We start from the raw sequence: 19154 nt of genomic DNA on the forward strand, positions 1-19154 counted from the left end.
GTTGAGTCCTGGCAGAAAGATTCACTTTTGCAGGAGGAGCAGTATTACTTCATTTCTCCCCATTCAAGCAGTCAGCCTGTAAACAGCAGCCAAACACCAATCCAAGGCTTAACTGTTTATTGATTAGTGTGGGATCAAAGCAGCATACTTTTTGATCACCATATCTAATAAAAAGAAAATGAATGGAGATTTTGAATAAAAAAGTTTTTTATCTAGGTTGTTGGTCAAAGGGAAGAATATATTACACACATATATATATATAATTGTATTTTAAAATTGTATTTTACAGAAAAGGTGGCTGCATGTTTATCACAGTGTCAATAAACACTTTGAACATGAGTTTCCAGCTTTGGTACAAATTAAAAAAAGCTCCTCAGGGAGCAGCAGATGTGCTATATCTCATTCAAACTTCAGTCTTCTAGGACATGGTGTTCTTGTTGCTGCAGTGCACTGATGTGTTTGATACCAAGATGCTAGTGTTCAAGTCTCCAAGTAACCCATAATATCAAAAGAGGATCTGCAGGTAACTCTGATGCTCTGGGTTAGAACTGTCAACAATCACTTAAAGATAGTTTCAATTTGATCAGAATGAGTAAAGTGCCAAGAGAAAGCTTTTGTTGTCCAAACAAGGCTTTAAAGTAAAACTAAAGTTTGCCAGTAAACATGTGACCAGACAGACCAGACATTTTGGAATAATAAACAAATCAAATGAGGCGTGAAAGTGGAAATATTCTGGCTTACAGCTGCTTCATTGCCTCGGGGACTGGACAGCGTGCTATTGTTGAATTTTCTGTGAATTCTGCCTCAAATAAAGAAATGCCAGAAGATGATGTAAGGCCATCTGTCTCAAATTTGGAGTTTAATCCTTAAGCAGATGGTTTTACAGGATGAGGACCTTCTGTAAGCACACTATTCCAATAAGTTATGTTCCTTCAAAGAGAAAAAATAAAGGGTTATCCCATGGTCAAGTCAAAGTGGGCATAATAAAGAGTTAAGCCTGTAACACAGGACAACCATATAAAACCTTTCATGGAAATGATTCTGATGAAGGAAGCATTAATATATTATTTATTTTTATCTGGAAAAACATCAATTGATTGTACTTGGTATTGCTGTTGTCTTTATCATGGTTAATGTATGAATATTACCCGTTCTAAGGTGTTCATATTTTTGATAGAAGCCGGAGTCTGGCGAACCTGATGCATTTTTGGGTTTGTAAATAAATAAAAAGTACATTTTATGTTAAAATACTTCACTCAGGTTTACATAATTCTTATTACAAGCTATAAACAGCATATTTACACTTTCCCTTTGTTGCATAACATTTATAAATTATGAATAATGAACATATTAGGGATTTTACCTCTCTCTCAGACTACAACAGCATCACACGCTTCAGGCTCTGTAGGTCAGGTGGATGGGGCACCGGCAGAATCATCCTCGTGGTGGCTGCAGAGGCTGGGGTTCGTGAACAGGTATTGTTGGATAGAAAAGTTTTCTGTCAGTTTTTGCATCCCACAGGAATTCTTTGGATTTCCCTTAAGACCTGTTAACTCCAGCAAATGTAAGAACCTCAAAGTAGGATTGTAATTGGATTTAGTCAATCTCCTTCCACAGCTCTCCAAAAATACACATTTTCTTCTAAATAAGTGAAATCCAAACTAATTTTCTGATTGGAATCTGGGATGAAGAGCTCAAAAGAAGATTTGATGTCCTGCACACACTGCCATCCACTTTGGCCCTGCTTGCATGGTCATATGGGCAAGAAAACCATTTAACCTTTTTTTTTTCACTTCCTAGCTGCTGATGGGCTGTTTTATTCAATGAGGTGTACATTTCTATTCCCTAAAGAGGCAGTTCTGCATTACTAGTACTATTACACTGAAGTATGTGACAGCAGGTTCTGTTTTTGTTGCAGAAAACCAAATATTTCTTTACTGCTTTACAAAGGAGAGATGAAGGTATAAAAGTTTCTATTTTCAACCTCAAATTCATTGACACTGCTTCTCAAAAGCTCACAGTCTGAGAACAAAAGGGGTCATACCAACACGATGTGGGTCTGCAAGACTAAGTGATGTACTGTACTTTTAAATAGCCCTCCACTTATTATGTAACAGTATTTGAGAAAGAAGGAAAAGAGGATGGTTACTGTCTCACCTTGTGCAAGAGAGTTGCGACAACTATAAAGACAGGAATATTCTGGTATAATTCTAACTTTTTAAAGATGTTTAATACAATCATCTCACACCACCATCACACATTTCCTCTCCCACAAAGTTCCTCCGACAGGGAAAAACAACAAATGTGCACCTCAGGCGGTAAACTTGTTTTGCTGACTTCATTCTGTGACTCTTTAATAGCTCTTAGGAAGCGTTGTGCTGCTGAGGCAGCTCATGCTTCCATTTTCAAAAAGCCCCACAGTGGTTATAAATATCTTTACTTGACTGTGTTTCTTTATGCCTATACTTTATCCGCTTTTTGGTCATGATTGCAATGAATTACACCCGCCCAGATTTTCTCGCCTTTGAAAGCAACATTTGTAATAGTGGCTATATCAGTGACATGCTTTTGATGGAATACAGGATGTAATGAATAACATTATTCTCCACTTCATGGAAGCAGAGAGCTGCAGTGTTTGAGTTCTGTCCTCAAAGGCACGAGGAGGATCTTTCTTAAAAAGAAAAGCATCTAATTCAATTAGTGCTTTCTTTTTTTTTTTCTTTACTCAGATCCTGTCAACGCAGCCATTTGGTGTAATCAGTGCTATCTGTCTTTCTGACTTTCTGGCCTTAAGGCCTTCTAAATTAATTTTTCTCACTGGGATCTCAGCTCAGTGGTTTGCAAAACAAGTCTGTTGTCACTGACTTCCATGATAAAAACAAATTGGCTGCGTGTATTCCTATTGGACTTTGGTAATGTAGCATGTCCGACTCTTGGATTCCTGGGTGATGGCTCAGCCACAGGCTTTTTCCTCTATTAATATTAATTTGTGTGCACATGTGTCCTCACAGAACTGTGTGATGTTACGTGTGATCAAATGAGGGATAAAAGCAGCAGGTGCTACCATGACCAGTTCATACACACTGATGTAATGTGTGAGAAAACACATTTTACAGCTTTTTAGGTCAAGCGCTGGAGTAATGCAGGCAGAACTATGTCTATGAACGAATTAGAGACACCCATTAGGTAAAACATCTGTCAGATTAAAGCACATCTCACAAGTAGATTTAAAGGGTTTAAAATGAAGCGAACATGAGTCAGAAGCTTCAGTTCATTGCTGGAAAGCACCATGTTTTCAAAAATTCAGAGATTTTTTTCTTCTGCCTGGTGACTACCCCTGCATGACCATGGTATCACCTGCTGCATGAGTGATAGTTGACAGGGGTGATGGCTTTCACACCTCAACCCTGATTTAGAGTCCTTCTGTTCTTCCTCTTCATATGTCAAAGAATTCAGTATCCTCTCTTACAAAGCAGACATACAACCACATTCTATAGGATGTGTCTATTGTCATACTATTGTCTATTGTCTATTTACTTTATTTTTTAATATCTTTTAGAATTTCTGAAATAATTTAGGATATACAGAACTGTGCAAAAGACTTGAGTCACTTCTCATTGGTTTCTGGAAAGAGAAATGGGAAATAGGTGCAGCAATTTACTGAAATGTGCAAACATGACCATGGTATCACCATGTCTCAGCAGCTTTACTCTTTAACAGAGTCCAAACCCTCTTTGCCAAGCATTCTTGCCATTTTTGGGTAGTCTTCAGGAATAGTTCTTTAGGTTTCTTGAATGACTTTCCAGAGCTCTACTTTGGATGTTGGCTGCTCTTTGTTCTGTTCTCTGTCAGGATGACCTGCTGCTTCAGAACTGTTGAGGTCTGGGTTCTGGGGAGGATTCGTGACTCCATAAGACCTGTTGCTACTATTTTCAGTCCATTTTTGTGTCATTTGGCATATGTCTCTCAGCCTTTTCTCCCTGCTTTTCTTCTTTAAAAATAGCTTCTTGACAGTCATTCTTCCATAGAGACCTATGGGTTCTAAGGAGGCTTCAACAAACAGCTGGATCAATTTCAGGGCCAGAAACATCTCTCAGGTCTTGTGCCAGGTTTTTTTCAGCCCCTCATTTCTTCTGTTATGCTCCACTTATCCTTTTTCATCCGTTTTTTAAAGGACACACTTCATACCATGTGGAGAAATGACAGTTTTTCTTCTAATAGGTTTTTGACAATAGCCTTGCTGGAAGAAAAATACAACATTATGTCTGCCAAACTGTGTTATCTTTGGCATTTTATTCAAGATACAATTCAAAATTGGTTCTTTGCTAAGTTGTCTGTTACGTGTAGACACAGCACTGGTTCATGCCTGATTTAGGTGCCTCTAAATCAGAAACATGTTCCTCTGAAAATAGTTTGAAAATAGATGGTAAAAGCATCTGGTATCGAATTTTGGAGAACTGTTGACCAACATCATTTTAGAAAATGACAAAGTCTGGCTCCATGGATAGAAAATCTAAAGAAACTATGGATGGCTCTAGACTTCTGAACACTATTTACAATTCTCTTTAGTTTTTGTCCAAATTACATAAAATCTTCCCAGGAGAAATGTAAATCCGATTTCTCATAAACCGATAAAAGCAGTTATCTTATTAAAGATATCGGTTTTGCTGTTTAGGCCTATGACCACTTGAATTATCTGATAACAACAGAAATGAGGTAATAACCAGATTTTTGGTGTGGATGTAAACGGACTGTTTCTCTATTGTTTTGTTATTTATTTCTTTGTTTCTTTAGTTTTACAGATATGATCAACCACACCCATGTAATGACCTTTTTAAAATCTCATTTACGGTGTAATAAACTCCTGCTCTAATAAATGCACTCAGTTATTTAAACTATTAGGTGTGCACATGGACAACTGTTAGCTTTAACATTATGACCTTTCTTGCTGTTTTGTGGCATGGTTAAGACAATGGGGGCAGCTGTTTTTTTTTTTTTTTTTTTGTTTTTTTTAAGAATACTTAATCGATATTAAAATTCGTCTTCTTGAAGAGGATGGACGCCCTTCAGCAGCCGCAGCCGCGGACGTGCGCGCACCGCTGGAGGCAGTCAAGCTGCAGAACCGGGGCTTGTTTAAAGCCAACTCTGGCTGATGTTAGCAGCGAAGAGGAGCGAAGCACAGGAGAGCTGGGTGGGCATGACATGTGAGCAAAGTCTGCACAGATACAACACATACTTAAAGTATGTCTGCGGCACGGGCGCCTCGGAGATCTACTGTACTTTGCACAGGTGAACAAGGGCTCGGCTGCTGATTTGACTGCTATTGTTTTAACGCACCGTGCTGAGAGAAGAGCGACGCGGCAGCGGAGGCTCCCCTGTCTCCGCTTCACCCCGATTCAGTCTGGCAGGTGCAGCATTCAGGAGAGGGGCGGAGGAAGAGCTGCTGTTTAATTAACTATCCGACTAAACGCTGCCGCGCAGAACACCGTGACGGCTTTACCGAGTGGCCGCAGAGACAAAAACGCACAGGAGAGTACACTATGTCAAAGGACACGAGAGGAAAAGGTAGGGGGGACAGTACACCATGCATGATGTCGTGCTAACAGGTAGACCCGTGTCTCGTGTACTGATGTTGGCGCGCTCAGCTGCTGCATGGATAGATGGATGGATGCAGTCCGTGTAGGAATGCGCGGCAATGGAAACCTTTGCATGTTAAACAGTCCGGTCCGCTGGGCTGTTCTTATATCTGTCACAGAACCAGTCTGTTCTGCCTGTGTCTGTGTGATGTGGGAAAAGACTGAACAGTGAGGTGAAGTGTTAGTGACCTCCAGACGCAGCAACAAGCCCATGGTCAACTGCCTTTACTTCACAGCTACCCTGCTTTACAGTAGCCCATCATATAAAGATAAAATAGGGGATGGGGAAACTTTTTGGCCATTGCTTAAAAAATAAATAAAAAAAAGTAGCCTTATCAGTGCTCTAAATCTTAGAAGTGATCATTTAACCTGAAATTGAACAGTCAGGGAAGAGTAAACCTAGAAACTGTGCAGGGAATAACACTGAAGGGTTTAGTCTGTGTGAGCTAATAATAGCTGACAATTTCACATGCAGCCAATTTGATTTTTGAATTGGACACGTGGAAATGAGAGTTGACAGGACCCCATTGGCAGAGGCCTTTGAAGTCATGACATTTCTTTAGCATAAAAGGTTTATTGTTATTCATTTGGAAGACTATTTTGCTGCATAGATGGGCCACCTGTTTGCATTTTGGTCTTTCTGTAAATAAGTAATGCATAGCATTTGGAAAAATGGTATTCCTCAGTATCACTTTTTGGGCATCAGTAGTATTTTGCTTGATTAAACTGCTTAAAGCTTCTTTTTTTGTGGTTATTAGTCTTGATAATACTTTGAATATTAATGAATTTCATGATTAAGTAACAAGAAAAGTTCTTGTGTCACCGAGTATTATTTGATGTCCAGCTTTGATTCATGCTGGCAGCTGCAAAGTGGGGGTGCTGTGTGTACTTAACGTTTTTCATGCATCTTCCCTTTTGAAGGGTTTTTGAGCAAGCTACTAAACTTCCCACAGCTCCATCCTTGGTTTTCTGCTTGTGGCCTTTGTGCTCTGACCTTTTCCTCAAGCCAGGAGTGGACAGAGTTTTCCTGCAGGGGTCTTTGACATATCAGATCACTGTCACACTAAGTGGTGACAAAAAGTGTCACAATAGAGTGGGGAATTCATCCAGTACGTTTCGGGCTTCAAAATGTTCTTGCCTAGGACTTAAGTACGATCTTTGCTTCACATGAGGATCTAGAGACATTGCATCTTTGTTATAACAACAATAAAGAAATCTTGAATGCTGACTCAAGCAAAGAGCCAGGTTGATCGTCCCATGCCTTTTCCACTTTACTTCTTTAAACTGACAATAAACTTGTTGCACTCTGACATTTATTTTAGCTTTTGCATATGGTGCTTTCAATGTGGGAATTCTTTCAACCAAATACAGTTTATTTTTAAGCATACACCATTTAAAGTTTGGGGAAGTATTCTGGGTTTCTATGTTATGTATGTTTCCAAAATCTTTCCAAACAAATATTCTTAAGGGACAACTGCGGATGTCCAAGCAGTTTTTCTTGAAAATAAACTAAACAAGGTAAACAAGACTAAAAAGCCCCCCTTTTCTGATGTGCTCTGTCTGTTGAACTGGTTCCACACATTTGGTGCCCCTGTTGAAAATAGAACCTGAAACGTGGTTTAGAGGGGGACGTGCAGACATTGGTGGGGTTTACATGTCCATTTGAGATCAATATCTCTTACAAACCAGAGATATACAGTATTTTAACAAAGGGAAACAAAATTAGCTTTTGATTTTTAATGAAACATAAGAAAAGTTTTAGTTCATTAGACAGTTCTGATCTAGCAGTTACACAACATGACTTAAACAGTAACAAAGAAGCTTTTAACGGATGTCATGTCAGTTATATTCTCTTATATTGTGTGTTACATTGAGATAAGGTCCTTGAAAGACCTCTGGAGGTGTCGTGAATCTATATGGCTGTACTATGCCACTGGGTGGGAAATTGCCGTATAAGATGTTCAGACTCAGCTGTGGGCAAGGTTTGTTTTTGCTTTGACTTGATTTTCTCTAATCTTTTCTCTAGAAATGCAGGCTAGGTCAGAAAATTCTCCAAAGCAGAGCTGGCTGAACACTGGTGCTGGCACCTGCTCAGTCCTGAAGCAAAATATGCAACTGAGGAGTTTGTGTGCTCCACAAACCCAGCAGTGCTATTTTTAGTAGACAATCTCAGAAGACAAATTAGTTTCTCTGGATGCATGAAAAAACAGATTTTTATTCTTTTTTCTTTTTTTTATTTGGACAGCTGCAGCTGGATGTCTTCTCCAGTTAATCTTAATTTTATTTCTTTGAGCCTCACTGTAAAATTCACTCGCTAATGGAAAATCCTATATAATTTCAGACAAGCTTTTATAAAGTTATGTAAACCCTGCAATGCTTCAGCTGGCTGCTGGCATGTTGATGGCAATGGGCTGTGTTTATGGGGTTATTATTTATATCAAACTTGCGATCTGTTTTTATGAAATATGACTTTGCTTAAGGAGAAGCAGCTCTTACGACATTTCTTAGAGTCCCACCAACTTTGCCAGTATACATTTTTTAGTTTCAGAAGTTTCACTGTTGTACACAGATCTTATCTTTGTCATTTTCAGTTACTGGAGTGCTGCAGGGGGTCCTACACTTCTTAGTACTGATTTAAACTGCCTTTCTTAATTTGTTCTGCTGCAAAATTTGCATAATTATTTGGGGTAGTATATGAAATACAGGATAGGCTCCATATTTCAGATATTAAGCAGAGTTTATGATCTAATCTTCTCAGTTGTACAGCAACAGAAATGCAGAATTGCAACCTCATGCTTACATTTTCTGGCTCTCTGTCATAGCAGAAGCAAGTCTTAGTCTTATTCATCCAAATACTCAAGTAAATAAGGTAATAAGGATTAGGAAATTATGAAATCTAGACTCAGTGAATGTCAGCACACTAAATAGGGCAGGTTTTACTCAGGATTTGAAAAATATTTTTCAAAACTATTTTTAAAACAGGGGCTGCACGGTGGTGTGGTGGTTAGCACCGCAGCCTCACAGCAGGAAGGTCCTTGGTTCAAGCCTCGGCTGGGAGAGAAGTTTGAACCTGGGGGGCCTTTCTGTGTGGAGTTTGTATGTTCTCCACGTGTATACATGGGTTTTCCGGCTTCTTCCCACCATCCAAAGACATGCATATTAGGTTAGGGTTAGGTTAGGTTAATTGGTGACTCTAAATTCTCCCTAGGAGTGAGTGTGTTTGAGTGGTTGTTTGTCTGTGTTGGCCCTGCTAAAATGCTGAGATAGGCTCCAGCTTACCCGCGACCCGTAATGGACTTAGCGGTTAAGATAATGAATGAATTTTTAAAAGATCTTAGCAGGAATGACTCTGGAAGGCACTATATCCCAGTTTTCACCATCATGTCCGAGTCAGTATGGGACCGTTTCCGATCTCTGTTGCCTTTCTACAGCAAACAGTTGCACAGGAAGCGATGACTCTTTTAATCGATCAACAGATGGCAGCGTATCAAGCTCCACCCGGATCCCAATGGAAGGGTCCCAGAAAATTGAATGGTTGAATATTCTGGTACCCTGCCCAGTTTTTGCCTGTAGAAATGGAAAAAAAAAAATTCAGACCTATACTGTACTGAACCGGACTTGTTGGTGGAAATGGCTTTTGATCCACTCTGAAATATCACACCGGATAGATTTCTATGAATTTCTGATCAAATACACTATATTGCCAAAAATATTCACTCACCTATCCAAATAATTGAATTCAGGTGTGCCAATCATTACATGGCCAAAGGGGAATAAAAATCAAGCACCGAGGCATGCAGACTGTTTCTACAAACATTTGTGAAGGAATGGGTCGCTTTCGGGATCTATGTGAATTCCAGCGTGGTACTGTGATAGATGCCACCTCACTCATTCATTCCTCACTCATAAATTTTCTGCAGTCAACTGTCTGTGATATCATGGCAAAGTGGAAGTGATTAAAAATGACAACAATTCAGCCACGAAGTGGTAGGCCCCGTAAAATGACTGAGCAGGGTTGGCGGATACTGAGGCACATAGTGTGAAAGGTCAGCAGCTTTCTGTAGAGTCGATTGCTACAGACCTCCAAACTTCATGTGGCCTTCAGATCAGCTCAAAAACAGGGTGAAGAGAGTTTCGTGGATTGGGTTTCTACGACTGAGCAGCTGCATCCAAGCCATACATCACCAAAAGCAATGCAAAGCATTGGAAGCAGTGGTGTAGAAAATGCTGCCACTGGACTCTGGATCAGTGGAGACGCATTCTCTGGAGTAACAAATCACGCTTCACCATCTGGCGATCTGATGGAAGAGTCTGGGTATAGCGGTTGCAGGAGCTGGGCTTGGCCCCTTAGTTCCAGTGAAAGGAACTCTGAATGCTTCAGCATACCAAGAGATTTTGGACATTTCCATACTCTCAACTTTGTGGGAACAGTTTGGGAATGGCCCTTTCCTGTTCCAACATGACTATGCACCAGTGCACAAAGCAAGGTCCATAAAGACAAGGATGAGCAAGTTTGGTGTGGATTAACGTGATTGGCCTACACAGTGTCCTGACCTCAACCCAACAGAACATCTTTGGGATGAATTAGAGCGGTGGCTGAGAGCTAGGCCAAACTTCAAAACCTTGTGGAAACCCTTCCCAGAAGAGTTGATTCTGTTATAGCTGCCAAGGGTGGACCAACGTCATACTGAACTCATTTAATTAAGAATGGAATGTGTATTACGTTCATATGAGAGTCTAGGCATGTGAGCCAATACTTTTGGCAATATAATATATGATCCCCAAATAAAAATGAACGGTACTAGGAAAACAAAGACTGTAATAAGAATGTGACTGGGAATATTGATATTGTGCATCTTGATGTGATAAATTCTTATACTGACGTATAAATCAACGTCAGTGTGACCCAAGTGCTTGCACAAATATAAGGGGTTCCTTATGATCCTGTGATTACTTTAATAGTCCCACATGCTGATTTAGTAATATAATTATTGAAAGTTATATTGACTATCCCTATGCTCAGTGTGAGGTTCTGCACCAATGAGCATTTTATTATTCAAAGTTGATGAAATACAATCAGTCTGAAGGGCTTTTTTCAATTGCCGTCCAAATAAAATAAAAGGCTAGCTTATCTGCTGTTTTGCTAAGCTTCAGCATTTTGCTAAAAATAGAGCTGCAGGATGCGGATGAACTGTTGCCCTTCTTTTTATCAGCTTCTTTTTATCTCCTTGTGAAAGTCAGTGCCAAGGAAAAAATAGTTTAATATTGCTTATCGACAGGGATAAGACTGATGGATGATTTCTGCAAATGAGGGTTTAGTTTGATGTTTTGTGATTCTCCAAAGCTAATTTCTTGTCAAGTACATGTTATAAAAACTTTATAATGTTGTATTAGGCCTAGTTCAGGCAAACAACCACCAGACAGCTTGTTTAGCAATCAGCTCCACAGTGTTCTTTGAATTCTACAGAGGAGTATTCTAATGCATGCAGCCAGTGACCTCTGTTATTTTGGTTGATCATACAAAATCATGTTAATTTAAATTTAATAGCTATTTGTCATGGGGAGGCACAGTGGCCTTGTGTCAGGGAGCAGCTTTTCACAAAGCACACAGCAGCTGGGTCTTGGCTGTTTGAGGCCAGAGAACGGAAGGTGACAGGGGACTGGCTCACCTGGAACCAGGCTGTAAGTCTTCTTGTCTGTCAGCCAAAAGCTTTCATGTCACAGTGATGTGGAAGGTAGACAGCATTTTCTTTTTTTGGCTTCTCTGAATTGCTACAGATTTCTGGAAGTCCTTACTCTGAAATTGGCCTTCTGAAAGCACAATTACTCAGCTCTTTAATCTAGACGAAAAATGCTCTGTGCTTAAAATTTGCACTTGGCCCTGCCAGAAAGATGCACATCTTTCAGAGACATAAAATAATAGTAAATTCTCTTTATACACTTTAGGTTCTATAGCATTTTATAAGATGTTTGTTATTTAAGCATTTACACAACAGTGGCCACAGAGATGTCATGCCAGGTGCTCTTGCCATCTGCAGCAATTTAAGGTTTAATGCCTTGCTCTGGGACATTTTTAACTAGTAATAGAACTGACAACCTTTTTTTTTTTTTATTTTTTTTATTGACAACACATTCCTCTACCCGAGCCTTGGGTGGCACTGCTAACTCATTAAACTTGTCCATCACAGTGATTAAATAATAAACTTATTAATTCATAAATGTAGAAACTGAAAATTATTAAGCAGTCATTTTTATAGCAATATCTTCACTTAAATTCCTTTTCAAACCTCAAAGTCAAGAGTTTCAACAGTTCAAACTTTCCACATGTGTAAATTTTAGGCATTTAATTTGTGTTGTGTGACATTAAACAATCAAACAAACAAAAAAAAATGTTAAGAGTTTTAGACTTTGACCTACAGAACAGGCAGCCTTGGAGACACTTGTGATATTTCACAGGCAAACAGAATAATTATATTAGTCAATAATAAAAACTGACAGGGTTCATCCTCTTCTAAGACTAATTTTCTTTCGATCGGGTCTTGGTGCACCCATGCTCCACCTCCCCAGCAAGCATCATAACATTAAACCTAGTTGTTTTAACAGGATTGTCCTAACAAACTAATAAATAATCCTTTCATTTGCCTACTGTGATGCACCAGTTGTGGCAATATTTGACACCAGAAGCTTGAAAAGGAGCTTTGGGGGATCAAAGTCATTAGATGTCTGTTATCACACAGGATGTCCAGTTCACAGATGTTTTCAAAACACCAGGTCATTAACATGCTAGTGCGGAACTTGATAGAAAACTATTGTGTCGATTCCACATTATTTAAATCAAGTGTGTTAGAGCAAAGAAGTATCTAAATTCTGCAGGGCAGTAGCATTAAAGGTCCAGAACTGGACATCCCTACACTAGAGAATTCATTTGTTCATTAGCAATCCATTTGTGCCCAAAACACAGATGTTTAGACCAATCAGCATCCATTATAGTTAGTGTTGGGTTGGTTTTCATTGTGATTGATGTAAAGCTTGATGCTGCTGTTCTTTGAACTGACTCTGCTTGAAACTTTTGTTGATCTGATCAAAGCCAGGAGCAAAACCTGCCCTATAAAAAGACAGCTAAGTCCCATTAGTTTGGCAGATTTAACACATCATTGTTTTTCCACATCTTCTCTCACTCTCTGCTTAGATTAAAGGAAATACTACTGATGAAAGGTCATGAAAAGCTTGGCTTAAAATTCACACTACCACAACAATAACCCTACATCTTGAAAAGGGGTCATATAATAATGTACAGAGTGTGTCACAGTCTGACATCAACAAGTCCCCACAAATCAGCAGTGTGTGATGTATTAAGAGTGGCAGCTAATGGTAATGATCACCCTACAATTTAACAGCATAAGAAACACTTTTTTCATCAGCCAACATAAAACAAGTAAAAGCAGCTGCTTTCAGTGGAAAAACCTGCTAAATAGCTATTAACCCTGCACTGTGGTCAAAGCTAACACTGCAAAACATTTAGCCACTAAGCCACATTTCTGAGATGACAGTAGAGACCGACTTCAAAATTTAAAGTTTAGGATGTATAAAATGTATAATAAGCCCATGTTTCCATGATATGTGTAGACAAGCAAGTCTTTATTATTCACTATTAACTTGGAAGGTGATGACTTATTCAGACTTATGCCAGTGTTGTGTTCCCATCTTCTTTCTGCCAACGCTAAACCTATTCTATTCATTTGAACACAACCTCAACAGATAATAGTGAACTTTTCTTGCTCACCCCAAACTAAACTATATGCCACTATTATCCTATGTATGGTATTGCATAATGCTGATGGGACTACTTGGCTTTTTAATACATATTCACATAAAAAAAAATCCTTTATAGTTTTGCTTTCACTTCTATCTATAGTTAATTGACTGATTCTTAAGCCAGTTTTCACTAGTTATAAACATAAAAAGAATGAGAAATTAGCTTTATAAACTTATCTGCAAGCAGTCAATCTCAGTCTGCACATCCATTATTTGGTTATTGTTGCAGAGGCAGACAAGGGCACAGACCACACTTCACAATGGTAATTATCACCTAGTTTTAGTCTAGCAGTCCATTAATAGTCACTGCAAGTGCTGATCTCTTTTGTTACAGTGTTGATAAATTGCATTGAGGAAAGCGACCAACTCAAAATCTTTAGAGGATCGATCAATCTCCTCCAGTGTCTCTCACTGACTACAAGGACTGATTTTGACTGTGTGTTGATTTGACGCTTAATGGAGTTATAGAACAGGGTATTAATAGCTATTTCCAGCTTACAGAAGACCAGACAAACTTTTTTTTTTTTAACCATGATATGTCTAACAGACTCAAGAGACAGAGACTCCCCATTCCTGTTCAGTTTCTGTAAAGTATCAGATTTAATCAGCTCTATGTGATTTCTATCCTCATTCAAGCATGTTGCATGTTGAGATGAGTGGCAGAGAGACGACTCATTTCCTCTCTTTTCTTCATGCACAGAATGAAAAACCTTATTGGATTTCCTCTTGACACTGTAGGTATCACACTGTGATGCTGTAGCTTGTCCAATATTCACTCAGAATTGGTTTGCAGTACCAGTGGGCTCTCCTGCCCTTCCTCTCTGCATTGCCTTCCCACTCGGTTGCTCTTTTTGGTGCTGTTAATTGCGTAGAGTTCCTTAAAGTATTTTAATTATAAGATGAAAAGATCAGCAGTTCTGCAGCTTATAGCCCGTCTGGTTTGCATTAAAGAGAGATGAGGATTGAAGTGGGAAGAAATTCCTTGAGGATGTTAGCAACAAATAAAAAGTAGATTAATGATTTTTATTTATATAGGGGCAAAGAAAGTGTTTTCTCATAACAAAAAAAAAAAAAAAAAATTATAGCTCATGTTAATGCAATTTAAAAAAAAAAAATTTATGACTTAACTTCATTACAGAAAGACTTATTTGGTAATAAAAGTCAGTTTTGCTTGCAAATTTTTCAGATTTTTCAGATTTTCCCGTTATGATTCTACTGGTGTGTAATTCAGTAAGATTATAAACTGGCTTTATACCAAAACCTTTGTGCTTAATTTGTGTATTTATTTACCCACACAGTCCTTTTTGTTTGCAGTGGTAAAAATTGATGGCAAATAAGATTATGCTAATAAGATATAAGATCAGAAAATGTGTATTTTCTGCTCATTTAAACATGCAGGCTCAGTGCATTTATTACAGTAATAAAATTAAATTCTTTGCACAGACTGACTTGAAGTAGCTTTGTCATAGTTCTGATGTGCATGTAAACTGATTACTCCTGTGCAACTGATCAAATTCTATTTTCATTCATCATTTAGATTATGAAAATGGTGACAAATACAGTAGGTAAAAAAATGAAACAGATTGATAATGCTACATTCCATTATCAGTGATGCTCTTGTTTGGTCTTGTATTATTATTCTTGCACCAATCCCCTTCACAGTTGTGTTCCTTTGACTGTCACCAAAAGCCCAAACTCACTACATGTCAGGATGTGGTGTGTTTAATTCAGCTTAAACCAAAGTGACTGAAAGAGAGCCTTTGGTCAACAACAAATCAGATTAAACTAATTCAGCTGTTAGGGAATATTTAGGGAGTCTGGCTCAGAAAACCAAATACAGATACAAGATTTCTTTAACATCAAATCCACACAAGATGACGAACTATAGTTGTAGTAGAAACTGACCAGAAAATCAAAGAGAAAAATGTAAATTATGATTTTTTTTTATGATTTCATAACCAAAAGTCTTGGGAATTAGGGAAATGGCACCTTCTGAAGGTGACTATCAAAAGTCAGACTCTATCTGTCCTCCAGTGTATCTCTTTATAAAAAGGTTTTGAACGTTGTATCTTTTTTATAAATTCATACTTATACTCTTTATCATTCATGCTCCTTTTGTTTTTAAGCTGCCTGTTGTTATTAATCAAATGCAGGGGAGTACTGACAAATACAAGGATTTGAACATCTTCTCTTCGTGCTCATAAAACCACCATACGGTCCGCCATGCAGGATGATGGAAAATGCTCTCAGTGCTGTTAAGTATCCACTCAGTCATCAGAATGAGAACTTTGTTTTGGTTTTTACATGTGGATGAAGGCAGTATGCAGGATGGTATACATACAACATCATTTTTTAAGAAGTGCAAAATAATGCTCAAGAGTCGGATGGCAGCACTGAATGGCTTACATTTGTGGCCTCAGCTTATTTAAAACAGAAAAATAAAAATAAATAATGGCAAAGGAGAAAAACCGAGCACAATTTAAATAATAACTGCTTGTCAGAATAAAGCCATCCAATTTTTAATTATTAATTAATTAATCTATTTCTTTATTTCAATTGTTATTTTTTTACAATAATACTGTGCTTTGGAATAAGCAGGTAAAAAAATGGATGCATGGATGGATACTGTCCATTAGTGGAATTTTCAGGCATTACTTGAATTTTATGTTTCGCAACAGCAGATTTACAATCCCCTTCTTTTCAGGAAATGCCAGTTTTCACTCCTTTTATGTCATCTTGAACCACAGGTTGAGTTTGTAATGGTTATGAGACTCATGGAAATGAGGCTCTTGTGCAAAAGCCACCTGTCAAGTAATTAAACTGCAATTAAAACCTGGTATGTCATGAATCCCAGACGATGTTTTCAAACCACCATTCTCTTTAGAGACTACAAGAGTTTGCAAAGCAAAGATTAAACACATTTTTCTTTGTTTTCATTGTTAGATTTCAAATTTATTGCAGGCAGAATAAAGAATGTATAGATTTATAGAAAAGTAATTCCTCATGACCCACCAGATGCGAGCAGTGTATTCATCTTGACCTTCTCTTGTATTTTCCTGGTTTGGGAATCTGCAAATTACTTGATGATGTCACAATGACTATATCAGTTTTTCATTTACAGTCTATTAGATCAACAACATAAAGTAGTAAGGTCATGTGTGTTACATATTTACTCAGTGCATGCTACTGGAGGCTGCTGAGCAGTGTGAGGTTTAGTGCTATCCTTTCAGTGTGGTTTCTGACACATACATGAGGCATATGTGACAGGGAAACAGAGACATTAGTGAGTTCATTTAGCCATTTTTATAGGAGCTGCACCTGAACCATTTCTTACTTCTCTCTTTGAGCCACTGATATATAAATTAACAACAGCTGCTTTCCAAAAGAAAAGATTAGCTCTGTTCAGCAATCCCTCATATGCATCTCTGTTCTGAATTTTTTCTGGTGTACAAACATTCAATAGTTAATATCCAGTAGATTAACAAATTATAGGATTAGTTTAAAGTGAATAGCCTGAGTCATTGAGAGAGGTTTTCTCTAAAAGTTATATAATATATGAGTCATCTAGAATCATGGATGTGCTTTGCTGACTAGTTAGCTGAATGCAGACCTGACACATCCATAGCAAATCATCTCCACAAGTACAGATATTGATTTTATTTAGCACAGTATTGAGTGTAAGCCTTGTTTAACATCTCACTTATTTTTGACACAGTCTGTCTAAATGATAAAAGTCTGAGATTACAGGATAATATTTTCATACTTAAAAAAAGAAGAAATTCCTCTGTAAGGACCTTGCAACCAGTCTGTGGCATCTCTTTCCTTCTATCTCTTTAAATCCACTAATCTAAATTAAATGAACATAATTTACACTGCTGGACAAAAAAAAAAAAAAAAAAGAAAAGTAAAACAGGTTGTTTCTGGTCAAAGAGAGTCATTAGCAATGTGACAGATGCAGCTCGGTAGGTTTTTGTTCTTGGCTTTGGTGAACTTCCTTTTTTCAGCTGCATAAACATAACTACTTGACTGGGGAAGCTGAATTTCTACCAGCCCTGCTCAGGATGCCTGAGGATGAGGGAGTTTACTTGTCTTCATATTAGTTTGCTTGGCTTTGCTGGTTTCACATCTACTCAAATATTTAAGGCTTAAGATTCTTTTTAGGCCAAAGGGGATCTGCACAGAAAATGATAAGCAGAGCAGTAATATGTGATTATCTTAGAGTTTATTAGATTACACAAATGTCTTACTCACAAGATAATAACCAATAACAGCAGCAGAAATTAGTACGACTAATCACTATGTTATGTTTGCAATCTAACTTGTTGCCTTTGAGCAACTTGAAAGCCTCCAGTGTGCTGAACATGTATAAAACACCATCCTACAGTTTTTGAAGGTGTTTGCTAATAAAATCATCATTCAAGGTTAAAACTACATTAGTTTTTATTTATAATTCTGTTTCTAACTATCTGATGAATGTAAACTCAGTATGAATTCTTATTTTAGCACCTGTGGCTCATTAGCTAAATGCTAAGCAGCTAATAAGCTGTTGCTAATTAAGGCGATTTCATGTTGTCTAAATTATGTATCATACATTTATTTAGGCTTCATGACTTATGTGGCTTGAAACTATATATATTTTAGCAGCTTTAAAGTAATAAAAGATAAAAACCTGGCTGAAGTTTTCTTGTTTGACGATGATGATGCTAATCCCACTCTATATGTAAATCTCACCATTTCCTATTCAAACATTTAGTAACAAAGCTTCAGTCATACATCTATGCATGTAACAGATGGGTGTGTGTATGTGTGACTGCAATGGAGCTGCTTCAGTAATAAATGCGGCCAGCGCTCTATTTCAACTGGGCTGCCATGTAAACGCCACCGCAAGTAGATAATGGAAAGAAAGACATGAAAGAGGGGATGAATCACCAGCAGCCTTGTGCTGCTGTGTTTCTGCTCTGAAGGTAAAGCTTTTTTGATACTTGGACACAGGTTACCTTTGAACATAGTTTACCGAAGAGCCGGGCTTTTCTCCCTCTCGTTGATCACCACAACTTCCTCATTCAGTTTCAAAAGACAAGCTGTTTTGATTCCACTTCCTTTGATTTTGTTGTCATAAGCAGTTTGATCAAAGTACCTGATGAATTGCTGTTTTTGGTCTACGATTTTCTTTGAAGACTGAAACCGAATTTTAGATATCCATTTAATGAGACGTCCTGACAGATTGTGATATGTAGTATGTGAGCAGGAGATTGGTCTACCTCTAAATAATGCTTTGTTAATCCTCTATTAACATTTCCATGACTTCTTCTTCTACCTGAGAATTAAGTCTCATTGGATTTTCAAGGTCTAGAGTGAATGTTTCCTTTTGGATAAATTGAAGCTGTACGTTTATTAGCTGCAGCGGCGTTGGCAGGTGGTGGTTGGTGCAGTTGAACAAAGCAGCATGATCAAAAGTAGCAGACAGGATTATTTCACCTGAGTGTGGTTAGCTTTGGGTAACAAAAGCATTCACATTATGGTGAAGAAAAGATTATCATATTTTCTTATTGATAATAGAGAAATTATGCTATCATTCTAACATGGTGTAAGGACAGTTACAAAGTGGGTATACTGGAAATTTGGGAGTTTTGGTGAAACACATATTAACATATTTTTATACTGTATTAAATGAAATATAAATATGTAAAAAAAAAAAAAGAA

At 38.0% G+C, this 19154-nt stretch overlaps 1 protein-coding gene across 3 annotated transcripts in view; it reads left to right on the plus strand.

The window, feature by feature from the left end:
- The first annotated feature begins 5165 nt into the window (after positions 1 to 5165).
- pitpnm3 (PITPNM family member 3) overlaps positions 5166 to 19154 on the plus strand; it is a 111543-nt gene continuing 97554 nt past the window's right edge. For all 3 annotated transcript variants that reach the window (XM_041995176.1, XM_041995177.1, XM_041995178.1), the window contains exon 1: positions 5166 to 5565. In XM_041995176.1, the coding sequence (XP_041851110.1) occupies positions 5541 to 5565 (25 nt within the window). In that variant the 5' untranslated portion in view covers positions 5166 to 5540. The remainder of the gene's footprint in view (positions 5566 to 19154) is intronic.

Source organism: Melanotaenia boesemani, chromosome 9, assembly GCF_017639745.1.
Source record: "Melanotaenia boesemani isolate fMelBoe1 chromosome 9, fMelBoe1.pri, whole genome shotgun sequence".
NCBI classification, from domain to species: domain Eukaryota; kingdom Metazoa; phylum Chordata; class Actinopteri; order Atheriniformes; family Melanotaeniidae; genus Melanotaenia; species Melanotaenia boesemani.